General features: G+C 38.6%; 1 protein-coding gene across 1 annotated transcript in view; it reads left to right on the top strand.

Moving 5' to 3' along the window:
- Positions 1–15,866, top strand: part of SPEF2 (sperm flagellar 2) — a 185,261-nt gene that overhangs the window by 52,376 nt on the left and 117,019 nt on the right. The window contains exon 11 of the mRNA XM_030331452.2: positions 14,398–14,617. Coding sequence (XP_030187312.1) covers positions 14,398–14,617 — 220 coding nt within the window. The remainder of the gene's footprint in view (positions 1–14,397; positions 14,618–15,866) is intronic.

The raw sequence follows: 15,866 nt of genomic DNA, 5'->3' as shown, positions 1-15,866 counted from the left end.
CATCACAGTGGGTGGAAGGGCACAATTTAGTCCATAACATACATGTTTACTCAGGACACTTATAAAATTTCTCAAAGTGCAGACTTACCAGTCAAGTATAGGAACCCTAATGTCAAATGAAATTAGTTGTTTTATTGCTTTTTGTCCCCTGCTGAGAAAGAAGTCTTAATACTTTGTCTTTTGACTATGAAAATATGTTTATATTTTGTTTCCAGATATGCAGGAATGTAGCTTCCGTGTAAGTAGGTATAGTAAGCCGTTACTTTCATGGTCTCAGTTGAGATGTTCTGTTAGGCATTCTACTTTAAAAATTCTGCCTGCCATTTTACCCGATGCCCCACATTATCACTCTTTTGGATTAAGACTTCAGACATATCTGTTAAAATACAAATACTTCCCAGGATAAGTGACAAGAATTATGATCAACATCCAAACAGGAGATAGGAAAGAAGTTTGGTACTGAAAGGAATATTCTATCATTCTAGTTTAGGTTCTATGTCATACATTTCATAGCTCCAGTTTCTTCTCCCCATTTGCTTCAAGTTTTGCCTCTAACCCCCTAAATCTCTCCTGTAATAGTAAGGCTACCCGGCTGGATTTTTTTTCAGATTAGACCTCATTGTGTGGCTCTGTCTTGGTGAAGTCACCAATGTGCCCTAGAACAGTGATTCCTGTAGTCAGGCATAGTGATGCTTACAAAGTAGAATGTCAATGTATTGGTTTTCAAAAAGGATCCATCGTTGCCCGAGGCCTGTAGTTGCCAAAAAACAAGGCTGTCTTCTAACTTCTGCGGTCAAGGATTTCAGAGGCTGGAGTAGGTTTGGCAGAGGTTTGGGACTTCTGTCTGTGGGGTGAGAGGGAATGGATGGAGACCTTGGGTCATGGGAAGGGTATTTCACTTCAAATTACTAGAATTGGTGACAACCTCAGTTCATTAGAGAACCATGGTAGGAGTGGTTGAATTAAGGTATCAAGTTCAAGGCATTAGACTAGAACTGCGAAATCATTTACAAAGCCAAATGATTGATACCCAGATAGAATGAGAGGTGAGAAGGATATAGCCAAGGGAGAAGAGTTTTGAATGGCTGACATGAATAAAAGTAAAGTGAATGTCCACCACCCATTTTCATTTGTTCATGATTGTGTAGATTAGGGAGAAGCCAGTCCTCTTCCAGGCTCCCTCTCATCTGGGATCAGGCAAGACAAAAGGTGGTCAGGTCTCCCTTGGCTTCCTACCTCTGATTTTCTGGTTCATTCTCTACCTACTTTGACAACGACAGGAGACAACTTCTATGCGTCAAGTCCAGCTTATCTTCAATTAGTTACTCACACTGCCCACCTAGTATTTTAGAGCAGGCTTTGAAGATCTGAACTCTAAAACTATATCTTGTTAGCTAGATATAACAAGAACACATGGGGTTGTTAATCTCAAGAAACTTAAATGGATCCAAGAAGGTCTGAATTTTGCTGTAGGGCAGAAGTGTTGGGCTGAGAACCAGAAACCCTCTCACCTGGAAGACCCTCCCACCCCACCTCTCCTACCCAGTGCCCAGGACCTGTCAGTCATATTCTTTGGGCACACTGAACTAACAGTAGTCTTTCATAAATTGGGCAGTCACCTCTAAGCTTTTTTTAGGTAGCGTATACCTCTTTAAGCCATCAACCTAAGCAGTGAAACAAAGAAAATAGAACACAGTAGTCATTACTATGGGAGAGGGCACTCTGTGTGGAAAACTTCTATGTGAGTTTTTCAATGGCTAGATATGTGGGCCAAGTCATAGTGTCTATACACTTTGTGATATTAGAGAAATTCCAACCAGTCTGTCAGACTGTCCCTAGCTGGGCAATGGCAGCAGATAGGTGAATTCAAATGTATAAGCTTCTGGAAAAGTTACTTGAGCAGCAAGACCGTAGAAATTAGTACAGAAGTGATCTTGAGGGAGACCACCACCTCCCTGATGAACAGAACATGGTTTGAGAAACTAAGGAATGAACTTTACTGTTTTTATAAGGACAGCTACCACCACCAGAATTGTTTTATGTTCCTGGTATAGTGGATCTCTCTGATATAAAGTCCAGTGTGATACTGTCTTAAGGGCATTTGAGGTCAGGTGAAATGCAAGCCTTAGAGTCTCCATGTATTTTAGCTCCAGGCAATTGTGCTTTAAAAACATTGGGCTAGACACACAGCTACTGTAATTCCCAGTGTGCCATGTTTAAAACCTCGGAAGGGCCATGGTGACTTGCCAGAGCAGAGAATGGAGCCAGGAGTAGGAACCTTCCATTTTGTGGTAAATTAGCTACCCTTCCACTGATGCCCTCAGTGAGTCACTTTGAATGTGTCTGAAAACAGAATGCTAAGTAGAAGCCCCTGTCTGTTGTTTACATTTGATTTGTCACTCACTTTCAGCAGCACTGAAATGTAAGTTTTTAGAATAGAGGATGTCTCAGAATGACTTAGTCTCAGTTACCCCTACTAATCAAACCGACAGGACAAAGTATCAGTCCAATGATTCTGGCTGCCTAATACATAAGTAAGTAATTGGAGTTCAGAGTTTTATGAAAAGAAGCCTCTGTCACTGTTTGCAAGTGCTGAGCATTCCGAACTTCTAGAATTGTTACCAGCTGGAATGGGTGGATTGCATAGTGAGGTACCAGGCTCCCTTCAGTGTGGGCCTATAAGCTTTGACAGTGACCTTCATCACATGCTAGGTAATTGGCCATGACCAATTTGAATTTCCCTCTAAAAATAAGTACAAGGTTGGGGCGCCTGGGTGGTTCAGTCAGTTAAGCATCTGACTTTGGCTCGGGTCATGACCTCGCAGTTTGTGAGTTTGAGCCCCGCAATGGGGTCATCACTGACAGTGCAGTGTGGAGCCTGCTTGGGATTCTCTCTCTCTCCCCCCCTCTCTCTGTGCCCCTCCCCTACTTGTGCTCACTCTCTCTCGCTCTCTCAAAATAAATAAACTTAAAAAAAAAAAAAAAGAAGTACAAGGTCTGTTGCCCAGGTCATCTTTTGTGAAAGACTAGAATTAAACACACCTGTTCCCATAATAACAGATCAGGACAGATTGGGGAAGGCTACTGCTGGGACAGAAATGATCAGATTTCTTACTGAAAGCCATTATTTGATTAAGACCAGTTCTTCAGATAGCCTGATGAATTGGAATTAACCGTGAGATTGGTTGATAGATAGGCATTGACTACTCTCAGTTCTGCTTCTGGTGAGAACATTCTTTAGCTCAGCATGGCAGGGGAAGTAGAGTTAACTTCTTCCGTTCCCTTGTTACCATGAGCCATATTTGTATTTCCTGGTGGTAGATAATGGTGTGGCCCAGGCTGAGCACTCCAGCACAGAGCGAGGTGGAGGCGTACCTTCTCTCTGGAGGTGCATCCACCCCGCCAAAGTCAGTGTGAGGTATACATCCCCACTTCCCTGGCTTCTCTGGAATCTGAAGGCCAGATGTTTTGACAAGAAGATATGGTCAGGAAGCCAGTAATCCTCAGACCTGACTGGAAGTCAGGTGACTTAGAAAGCTGCCAAGCTCACTAAGGTCATCTTTTCAACTTGTTTTGAGACCTTTAATCTGGGCCCCTAGTTAGAGCCCATTCCATGACAGCTCCTGGTTGAGAAGCCAGAATTCAGCTGCACATCAGCCAACTGCTATGTCCTCTCTTCCTCCTTGTCAAAAGCAGTATAAGGCAGAATCAATCCTATCTATTGGAACCTGGCTATCAAACAAATACCAGACAGTAGTCAAGAAACCCTATAGTGCTACCAGGTTGCATGAGCAGAACTCCCCATCAGACAAGATATCCAACTACCCTTTCTGTTTCTCCTGAGACTTCTGGCTCATTGTCAGGAATATTTTAATGTAAATTACAAATTTAGGCAGTTCCTCTAGATTCCCTCAGGATTTTTTGGGGGGTGGGTTGGAGGAGAGAAAGCTTAGGAAGGGGAGACAAAAAACAGAGCCTTTGAAAGCTACAAAGTTTTGCCTTAGTACTTTCCTGTGGATTATGGCTTTTTTGCTGAGTGCCAGATTTCCCAAGCACAGTAACTGGAATATAGCCACTTGACTTTCCATGCTGCCATAGTAGTAAATGTGCTTCTCTGAAGTCTGATTCTCTTTGGTCAGAGATAGGACAGATCCAGACAGGAGGTTAGCCAGGAGAGCCGGTGCCAGAGGTTGAATTCTTAGAGCGAGAACTAAGATGGTCAGGAGAAATTTACCTGAAGTAGCTGAAAACAGGAAGAGGCAGCGTAGGCTCAAGCCAAGTCCTTTGAATACGCCAGTGATCAAAGCTGAGATTGGGTGAAAACCAGACTAGAAAGTGAAAACAAGGGTGGCAAGCTGGAAGCTAGACAGAAATGGAACAGAACAGGACTCAGCTTAAAGGCCTGGAAACAAAGTAAGGATGCAGTAGGCAGTTGCCTACACGTTTTTTATTTTCTGCCTGGCAGGGGTACATGGTTGGGTCAACGTAATTTAGCAGACCCACGATAAATATCCAGTTAGTGATATGAAATTAACCAGGTCACGAGCAGTTTGCCATAGAGCAGCTCTTACCTACCCATTTACACAGGCTGCTTTTACCTACTCCAGGGCCCTGATAAATCTCTGATAGAGCTTTTTCCAAAGTCCCAAATTTATAAGTTATTTAAATTTGAGTGTTGTGTGCTGTGTAAAAAAAGAATGCCATGATTTAATGGAGAGACTCACTCAAAATCATACTGCCAGCCATTACTTCTAGAAATGCTTCCAGGATTAGCTAAATTCATACATGGTGTGTGGATTCTTGCTAACTTCTATCTGTGAGGATGACACTTTCTGATCTTGTTCCTAGATTTTGGGTTGTGTTGTGTTTAAGTCATCTTTGTACTTAGTCAGAATTACTAAAACTTAATATCCATGTATTCACTCATTTATTCAGTTCATATATATTCAGCCTATACTACTGATTGATTGACTCATTAATTCAGTCAATAAATATTACTATTTATTACGTGCAGGCACTGTTCTATTGGGGATGTAAAGTTGATCAAGATAGAGATCTTCCCCTCTGGTGCTCACAGTTCAGTGGAGATGAGAGAAAACATTCCAGAGTATAATAAGTGTAGATAAGCACAGGAGGTTACTGGGGACCCAATGGAAGGGGTGAGTTTCAGTATGAGTAAAATCATTTCAGGTATCACGGATTGTCGTCTCTTCCTCACTTCTTGCAGAGTGGTGTGCAAGAGAAAGCCAGCCATAGTAGATGCAGCTCGAATGTCTGTATGATGATGTTGTGGTGCATCAGCTATACTCTGAAAGGTGCAGAGCCTCATTTTGCGGAGTTACTACCTGTGGTGTTTCTTGAAGTCAGTTTATTAGAAGCTTCTACCTTAAGTCCTTTGGCCACTGTACCAAGATAGTCTGTCTGTTGATGTGTTTTATTATATATAGATTAAAAGATTGCATTTCAGGAAAACCCAAGGACACTAGCAGGTGTCAAAAACACTGTAAGTGTTGAATTCCCTAAGAAGTTCTTTCTCTCTCTTAGGAGAAAAGGCATTTGTCTTGTTTTTTGAAGGCATCAGTAATTGAATTGCAAGACACTTAGAGCCTACTAAACTAGGATCTGGGGCACCTCAGGCCACACAGATGTTGGTGACTTCTAACAACCTGTGAAAACAAACACTGGGGAGGTCATTGTGTGTGCTTTCAGACTAGGACCGCCACTCTACAAATGCCACAATTGGATGTCACTAGTAAATATCACTGGCATAATCCAGTGTTGTTTGTTGAATGTTGTGCTAGCGGCACTCAGATTTTACGGATTGATGAATACCTACCAAGGCCCAGATTCTAGTTATCTAAGTTGATCAAAGCAAACCATGTCTGCCCCCTTTTAAAAGCATAGATAAGGAAGCTCTATTCCTAACTTGGATCTTTGGAAGTGGCAAGACATGAGAATGAGGTGCTTTTGCTTTAGTCCAAGGGTGATCATGTGCACAGAAGTAAACAATTTGCTGAGAAAACCATGCAGCTCCACCAGCATCATCATTTAACCATTTGGACAATGTGACAGTCAAGGAGGGAATCTAATGAATGGAACACATGGAAGATCTCAAGCTTGCCCTTGAAATGTACACTTCAGCCTACATTCAAGCACACTGATCCCGAGCAGATGCTGTCTGTAAATGCTCATGTTGCTTTTAGCCATGGTTAATAATGGGGATGAAAAATAATGACACATCAAGGCATAGGAAACAAACAAAAAAAAGATATGACAGACTGGAGGTAACCAGAATCAGAAGTCTAGGAAACCATGAGGTACCTACAACGTGATACAGACAACCATGTGAGTGTGAGTGGGGATCCAGGCTGGAAAGCAGTGTTAGGTCCATGTCACTTATGAAGATAGGAAGAATAGGTAGATAGTGTGGTCCCAGGGATTCAGAATGCAGTCTCTGAAAAGGTCAATGTTGATCAGTTAATGAAACCAATGCTGGTAAATAGGTTGTGACTTTCGACCAAGGGCAGGGGCTATTTACTTCTGTTGTAATTTCATGGTCTCTGTGTATAGGTAGATAAGATATATAAGATATATATATATATATATATGATAAGATATATAAGATAAGATACACACACACACACACACACACACACACGTACATACATATGACAGTTTCCATTAATCAAGTGCTAGAATCATGGAACACATCTACATAGGAAAAGTGTCTCCTTAAAACAATACTTTGTACCAGGTGATACTTAGCTGGCATTGCCCACGCTGGGCTGAGTCTTGAAACTAATTGTCAGATATCTATTCATAATAATACCCAAAGGAGTAAGAATTATACATTTTATTATATAATTTTTCTCTGATAAAATTTTATTATATAGTTAACATAATTATATAAAACAAACCACATGAAATAGGGATATGGTAAAAAAAAAAAAAATCTAGTTCCTCTTCACTAACGAACTAGAAAATCTCTTTAGCTCATTGTCGTTAAACTAGTAATCTTCATTTTGGTCTGAGTTTCCCTTTTTCCAGTTCTTCTGACCTCCTCTTCACTCATCATGTTCTTGTTCTAACCTGAGATGGTTACTTTGACTTACCCTTTATCTTTGGTCTTTACTTAAAAATTTTATCAACTGTATTTTTTTTTTTATTTTTATTTTTTTTTTTTAAATTTTTTTTTTTCAACGTTTATTTATTTTTGGGACAGAGAGAGACAGAGCATGAACGGGGGAGGGGCAGAGAGAGAGGGAGACACAGAATCGGAAACAGGCTCCAGGCTCTGAGCCATCAGCCCAGAGCCCGACGCGGGGCTCGAACTCCCGGACCGCGAGATCGTGACCTGGCTGAAGTCGGACGCTTAACCGACTGCGCCACCCAGGCGCCCCTATCAACTGTATTTTTAAGATTAGTCTTCAAAATGAGTTCCACCAAATCCTTGAGCCCCTTACCTCCATGGGTCAAGCTTCAGACCTTTTCCTAACCTAAGCATTCAGGTCTCTGCATGGTGAACATTCTATCCCATTGTGTTGGGCCACATTCTACAACTAATTCAGCAATGGAACAGGGCTTTATTCTGATCCCTTTGTGAGGAAGCACACCTCTCTGATTGGGGTGCAAGCGGCATGTAATTTCTCCCATTGGGCAGAAACTTCCTGTTATGTGCCTCCAGCCGGAGCCTGAGAACTTCTTAGTTAAGTTTTGAAACTGCACGGTGACATAGACTACTCACATAAGAATTTCATTCAATCGTTACAGCAACTGTGTGAGATAGATATTATCACACAAAGATGAGGCAATTGTCAAGAGTACAAAACAAGTAAGTAGCAGAACTATTCTGGGGATCCGGGTCATCTGATTTCAGTCCCAGACTGGTTCCTTTAGGACAGATTAAATGCACCGCACAAAATCCTTAGAACGTTAGAAACTTTCCACCTAAAATTGGCCTTGGACTTAAAGCCTTTTTATCTTAAAGTAATGTAATTTCTGTTTTTTTAAATTTTTTTTGTTAATGTTTATTTTTGAGAGAGACAGAGACAAAGCATGAGCAGGGGATGGACGGAGAGAGAGGGAGCCACAGAATCCAAAGCAGGCTCCAGTCTCTGAGCTGTCAGCAAGAGCCTGGAGCGGGACTCCAACTCATGAACCGTGAGATCATGACCTGAACTGAAGTCGGACATTCAACCCACCTAGCCACCCAGGCGCCCCTCTGGTTTATTTATTAATTTGGTTTACTTCTGACTGGCCACATTACATAAAATAATTATCACATCTAATTAGAAGTATAAGTGATTCCAATGAATGAAAGCAGAAGCAAGCAATAAATTCCAATTCAATGATTATGAAAAGCAATTCAGTATTTAGCTAATTTTAAATAATGCATATAATTACTGTGTACAGAATTATTAGAAAAACTAAAACAAAGTAAATTTTACAAATAAAGGATAGTTTGTTTAGAAGTAACAGATATGATTGTACTGAGATAGTAATAAATTCCACCATTTAAAAAAAATTTTTTTTCAACGTTTATTTATTTTTGGGACAGAGAGAGACAGAGCATGAACGGGGGAGGGGCAGAGAGAGAGGGAGACACAGAATCGGAAACAGGCTCCAGGCTCTGAGCCATCAGCCCAGAGCCCGACGCGGGGCTCGAACTCACGGACCGCGAGATCGTGACCTGGCTGAAGTTGGACGCTTAACCGACTGCGCCACCCAGGCGCCCCAAATTCCACCATTTTTAAAGGAAAACCTATTGTGAATACTTTGGGGGATTTTTGTTTATTTGTTTCAAAAAGCATTTCCTTATCTCAGAATGTTGTCATAACAGAAATTCTATCCCCAAACCAAGCAAGCCATGTATAGCATTTATGAAATCTGTCAGCTTATATTCTGAGCAAGCATTTTTTGTCAGATGTTGGATAGATATGAAAAGAATACTGATTAAAAAATGCAACAACAAAGGCATGTGTTTAATAATATATGAGATAGCATATATAAAAGCATGTTTAAATTTGTATATGACCTAGCATATATAAATATTTATGCCATGTCATACAAAATATATATTAGTGTAAGTATACAAATATAAAGATAAATATCCTGACGTGTAGTCAGAGGAAACACATATACCTTCCTCCTCAAAAAAAAAAAAAAAAAAAAAAAGAAAGAAAATTCAGATTAGCCGAAGTTGAAAAATTGGCTCTGTTTTGTGAAAGAAAAAACACATTGAACTCTTTTTTCTTTTTTTTAATGAAAATCTGTTTCATTTTTTTAAGTGTATTTATTTATTTTGAGAAGGAGAGAGACAGAGAGGCAAAGAGAGAGAGAGAGAGAGAGAGGATCCTAAGCAGGCTTTGCATTGTCAGTGCAGAGCCCGACATGGAGCTCGATTCCATGAACTGTGCAACCATGACCTGAGCGGAAATCAAGAGTTGGATGATTAACCAACTGAGTCACCCAGGAGCCCCAGTGTCTTTTGTTTTTGTTCTCTCTCTGGTTTTTATGAGAGCATATTCTGTTGAAGGAGCTCATTTTCCCCCCCCAGTGAATATTGCTCATTTTTTCTAGCCCAATTATTTGGACTAAGAAGACTAAGTTAAGATTAATTGGGGCAAGTTGATTGAGGGCAAGTGATTAATTGATTGATTTTAGAGAGAGAGTGAGTGTGAGAGCGAGGGAGAAGGGTAGAGGGAGAGGGGGAGAAAGAATGAGAATCCTAAGCAGGTTTCACACTCAGCACAGAGCCTGATGAGGGGCTTAATTCCACAACAGTGAGATCATGACCTGAGCAGAAATCAAGAGTTGGACCCTTAAACAACTGAATCACCCAGGTGCCCCTGCAAGTGGTATATTTTAAAAAGTGCTAATAAAACTGATCATCTTTAATAAGATTTGGAGAAAACTTGCATCATTTTTTTAAAAAGGCTGATAAGCTGATACATCTTGAATTCGTAATGTTCTGCACCACTGAAACAGTACATCAGAGTGTTTTGAAGTTTGAATAGTTAGATAAATAGGTTATATGTACTAATTCCAAATAATAAGATATATCATGTATTTCTATGTCTTATATTTCTACTCTTTGTTTCTGGTAGATTGTGGATGGAATATTTATATAATGAAATTGTTAACTACTTATGTTCCTAAATTTGTTTATATGCACTACAGATCTTTTTAAGATCTTCAAGTGACTTCAGAAAAATACTATCTTACCTAATTCTTCAGTGATTTGTATTTAAACTAAATCCTAATTCTTATCTGTTTTTATGTCTTAATAATTTTTATTATTGTGGTGATAGTAAAGCGACTTTGGACAGCTTTAGAAAATACAATAAAGCAATGCACTAATTTACTCTCCCACCAGCACTGAATGAAAAGTATGACTAATCTTTTTATGTTAGGCAAAATACGATCATTGTTTTATTTTGGATATCTTTATTTTTTTGAATTTGAACATTTCTTCAAAAACTCATCGGCCATTTTATTCTATTTTGAGTATTGACTGTTCATATTCTTTGTGCCTTTTTTTTTTCTGTTGGGATATTTTTTATCTTATTACATACAGCTTTTTATAAACTAGACTCTTAAGCCTTTGTGAAATATATATATATATATATATATATATATACATATATATATATATATATATATATATATCACTTTCCTTTTGTTTTTTACTTTTCAATTGTGTGTAAGTAGGGGCGCCTGGGTGGCTCGGTTGGTTAAGTGTCCAGCTCGGGCTCAGGTCATGAGCTCATGGTTCATGGGTTCAAGCCCTGCCTCGGGCTCTGTGCTGATAGCTCGGAGCCTGGAGCCTGCTTTGGATTCTGTGTCTCCCTCTCTCTTTCTCTCTCTGCCCACCCACCACTCACACTCTGTCTCTCTCTTAAAAATAAATAAGCATTAAAAATTTTTTAGGGGCGACTGGGTGGCTCAGTCGGTAAGCAGCCGACATCGGCTCAGGTCATGATCTCGCGGTCCGTGAGTTCGAGCCCCACGTCGGTCTCTGTGCTGACAGCTCAGAGCCTGGAGCCTGCTTCAGATTCTGTGTCTCCCTCTCTCTGACCCTCCCCTGTTCATGCTCAGTCTCTCCCTCTCTCAAAAATAAATAAAACACTAAAAAAAATTTTTTTTTAATTAAAAAAAATTTTTTTAATTAAAAAATATTTTTTTAATTTTGTGTAAGTATGTTTATGGAGTGCAGATGTGTAGAATATTTTATTTTTATATAACCAAATTTATCAGCCTTTTCTTTTCTGGCTTTCATGCTTAGAAAGACCATCATGGAACATGTAAATGTTCATCCAGATTTTGGTGCCTTCATGATTTCTTGGTTTCAGAATCTATTTTCATGAAAAAATATAAGGCTATCCAACTTTATTATTTTCAAATATGTGGCCAGTTATTTCAGTACCTGTTATGAAATAATGTACTTCTCTGCTACTATGAAATATAAATCTTATTAAGTACTGAATTCCTGCATATACTTAGATCTATTTATAGAATTTATATTTTTGTGCACTGAAAAAACTCATTTCTTTCTGAAGCTCATTTTTTTATTAGTGTATTCTTTTTTAATGTTTATTTATTTATTTTGTGAGAGAGAGAGAGAGAGCAAACATGAGTGGGGAGGGGCAGAGAGAGGGAGACAGAGAAGCCCAAGCAGGCTCCACGCTGTCAGTGCAGAGCCTAATATGGGGCTCAATCTCACAAACTGTGAGATCATGACCTACACTGAAATCAAGAGTCAGATGCTCAGCTGACTGAGACATCCAGGGGCCCTCATTACTGTATTATTAACAAGTACTTAATATATGGTAAGGTACACCCCCTTTTACTTTCTTAAGTTTTTTAAATAAATATTTTTATCCATTGTATTTCTTCTTTTGCCTTAGTTTTAGACTCATTGGTCATATGACACTAGCACTTTTGTTGTTATTATATTCAATCAGATTAATTGGTAAGAATTAAATAGTTTATAGATTTGAAACTTAAAAAAATTTTTTTTATTGTTTATTTTTGACAGAGAGACAGAGCATGAATGGGGGAGGTGCAGAGAGAGAGGGAGACATAGAATCTGAAGCAGACTCCAGGCTCTGAGGTGTCAGCACAGAGCCCCACGTGGGGCTCGAACTTACAGACCACGAGATCATGACCTGAGCTGAAGTTGGATGCTCAACTGACTGAGCCACCCAGGCGCCCCATGAAGCTTTTTTTTAAATGTTTTATTTTATTTATTTTTTTTTTGAGAGAGAGAGAGAGAGAGAGAGAGAGAGAGAGAGAGACAGAGCACAAGCAAGGGAGGGGCAGAGAGAGAGAGAGAGAGGGAGACACAGAATCTGAAGCAGGCTCCAGGCTCTGCGCTGTCAGCCTGATGCGGGGCTCGAACGCATGAACTGCGAGATCATGACCTGAGCAGAAGCCAGACACTTAACCAACTAAGCCACCCAAGCGCCCCTATAGATTTAACCTTTTAAACTTACCCTTTAATGAAGTTATTTTTCCTTATACCCCTCAGTGAAGTTTGAGGCTTCCTATATATAGGCTCCCTATTTCTTTGTTCATTCAATGATTTTGTGAAAGTTTTTAATTGTAAGCAGAAAAGAAAAAAGTTGACTCTTGCTGAGGAAGCAGGAAAACAGTTATTCCAAATATGTTAGGTAGTTCAGTTAATCAGCAGGTGGGCTGGAGAACCAGGTTCAAGGGTAATCTTCCAAAGAAAATTATCAGACCCACCAAAGCAAGATCTGTTGAGAAAACTGTCACCACTGCCACCATCATGGGGACTCGTAGTTCAGATCACAGCTATCACCTCTGCACTAGGAATTCAAGTCTCCTTGAATTCCTCCTTTACTTCTAGAAGCACTTCCACCTCTCTCTTTATCTTAGTTGCACTGGCTAGAACTTCCAGAATCATGTGACTATTAATGATGAGTATCTTTTTCTTACTCCTGCCTTTACTGGAAAAATGTGTCACTCATTTTGGTTCACTATTATGTATCAGTCCCTGAAAGTGTTAGAGAAGTCATCTTCAATTCATAACACATTAAAAGATTTGTTCTATTTCCTTTTAATTTTGTGGGTTTTTTTCCCCTCATCAGACATGAATTTTATCAGAAGTTTCTTGCTTAAATGATCATATGCTTTTTAAAAAAAAATTTAACCTATGAATGTAATACAGTAATGGGTTTAAAATCTCTTGTTTCTTTCCTATTATGTCACAAAACTGATACTTGCTCTTCTACATCTTTGTTCAGAACTAGAAGCAATTTCTTTATCACCATTAGTCTGGACAAGTCCTGGAAATATTAATAAAAATATCTTGATGGTTTTACTCTGTATCCATTTCCATTTTTATGAGTTCCCTCCTCATTTTTATATGAAATTACTTTTTCCTATTTTAGTGTTTACTTTGTTTCCCTTCTTTTTTATTTTAGATCAGGCGTTTTATGGGACCGAATTTTCCTCTGAGTACAATTTGATCCCATCACATATTTTTAATAAATCTATTGTTTTAATGTTCTTTTTGACATCTATCCTTTTAATTTCCCCTTTAAGCCAAGAATTATTTTATTTTTTATTTTTATTTTTTTTAACGTTTATTTATTTTTGAGACAGAGAGAGACAGAGCGTGAATAGGGGAGGGGCAGAGAGAGAGGGAGACACAGAATCTGAAACAGGCTCCAGGCTCTGAGCTGTCAGCACAGAGTCCGATGCGGGGCTCGAACTCACAGACCGCGAGATCATGACCTGAGCTGAAGTCGGGCGCTTAACCGACTGAGCCATCCAGGCGCCCCCCCAAGAATTATTTTAAAAGAATGCTTTTAATTCTTAAGTCCTTCTATTTCTCATATCTTCCAAAAACTGATTTCTAGTTTTATCACATAGAGGTAGAGAATGTGGTCTGTAGTTTGTTTTCGTTTCAGCAGGAAACCTGAAGAAACCAGGAGTCAAACGTAGTAGATTCATACTGGGCATGAATGTTCTCTTTTATCTTTCTTTAAAATATTTTAAAGTAAGCTTAGTATTTGCATAAGATAGCAGATAAACTATTATTCTTTTTTTGTTTACTGATGGCAGCATCGATTTAAGCGTCTTTTATGCTCAACCTGGGTTGCAGTTTGTCTCAATTAACCCAATATGCCTACTTTCATAAACTGTTAAGGATGTTTGAGTTTTTTCTTTTTTACTTTAATGTAGGAAGTTCTTTTCTGCTCTCCTATATGAATGTATTATGTTATTGCTCATTTATGTAAAATAATTATTTAAAGTATTACATACTTTTGTTTGCTATAATTTGGGCTTATTTTTGATACAACTTTTTTGTATGGCTGAATTCCACTTTTAATAATATTCTTTTTTGTTCGTTTCATTGTTATTTTGTAGAACATGGTTGGAGAGTGGGCCTTACCAGAAGAAATGGTTGAGAACTTACCACCCTCCAACAACAACATATTGGGTCATGTGATTCACAGATTAATTGAAAAATCTCATCCTCCTCAAGTCAAAGCAACAATACCAGAATTACCTTCATTTGCTATTAAAGGGTGCTTATTGGGGAAAACATTTAGTGGAAAAACTACTGCTCTGAAGGCTCTACAAAAAGGTAGAATTTCCTTTTTCTTTTTTTCCCCCTGCTTATTGGATTCTGTCTACATTGACTGTAGCTTCAAATGACTATGTCTGTAGACAACATACATAAGAATCTGCTGATATAGTGAGAAACTCTGTCATCATCAAAAATTTTATAATAGACTGATCATAGAATTAATTGTCCAAGGCAGACACTTTTAAGATTTTAGAGTCATAAATTGGGACTGTCCCAAGCAAACCTGGATATATGGATATGTTATATACTGATAGTACATAGTCTAGCGAAATACCAATTGTAAACTTTTCCTCGTAGATTTTATTTACCTACCAATGAAGGAGGAAATTAATAATTTGTCACAAATACAAAAGAAATCTGCTTAAAATTATAAATGTTTTAATTCTTCACATCTGTTGAGTTCTGTCTTTTTAATGAGGCTTTGGCTTTTTCTGTTGAAGTCCGTTCAGCTAAAAGCATAGGTTTCCATTGGTTTAGTTCACTTTTATTCAATTACACTAATTTTTTGCTGTTTTTACTACAAAACTCAAAATTTACAGACTAGTCCATGTTAAACTATTCTAATGCAGAGAAAGGTAAGGTAGATCATTATTGAAATGTTAAAAGTACCTCCTTAAAAAGAAGTTTGACAAAAGCACAATGAGATATTACTTCACACCACTAAGATGGGTACAATAAAAAAAAAAGGAAAATAACAAGTGTTAGTGAGGAAGTGTTGCTTGGAACCCTCATACATTGCTGGTGGGAATATAAAATGGTGTAGCCACTATGGAAAGCAGTTTGGTGGTTCCTCAATAAATTAAACAAAGAATTACCATATGATCCCAACAATTCCACTATGGAATGTATACCCCAAAGGATCGAAAACAGGTGCTCAAAATAAATCTTATGCAGGAATATTCATAGCAGTACTATTAAAAATAGTCAAAAGGTGCGAAAAAAGTCCAAATGTCACCTGATGAATAGATAACAAAAATAGTATATCTACACAATGAAATATTATTTCTCAGCCATAAAAAAGGAGTGAGTACTACTAATACATGCTACAACATGAATGAACCTTGAAAACATGATGCTGAATGAAAGAAATGAGACACAAAAGGCCACATACTGTATGATTCCATTGATATGAAATATCCAGAATAGGCAAACCCATAAAGACAGAAGGCAATTTACTGGTTGCGGGCACAGGAATAAGAGAGATACAGAGTGACTGCTTAGTGGGTACCAGGTTTCCTCTTTGGGT

Source organism: Lynx canadensis, chromosome A1 (assembly GCF_007474595.2).
Source record: "Lynx canadensis isolate LIC74 chromosome A1, mLynCan4.pri.v2, whole genome shotgun sequence".
Classification (NCBI taxonomy): domain Eukaryota; kingdom Metazoa; phylum Chordata; class Mammalia; order Carnivora; family Felidae; genus Lynx; species Lynx canadensis.
This window is presented reverse-complemented; position numbering and strand designations above follow the sequence as displayed.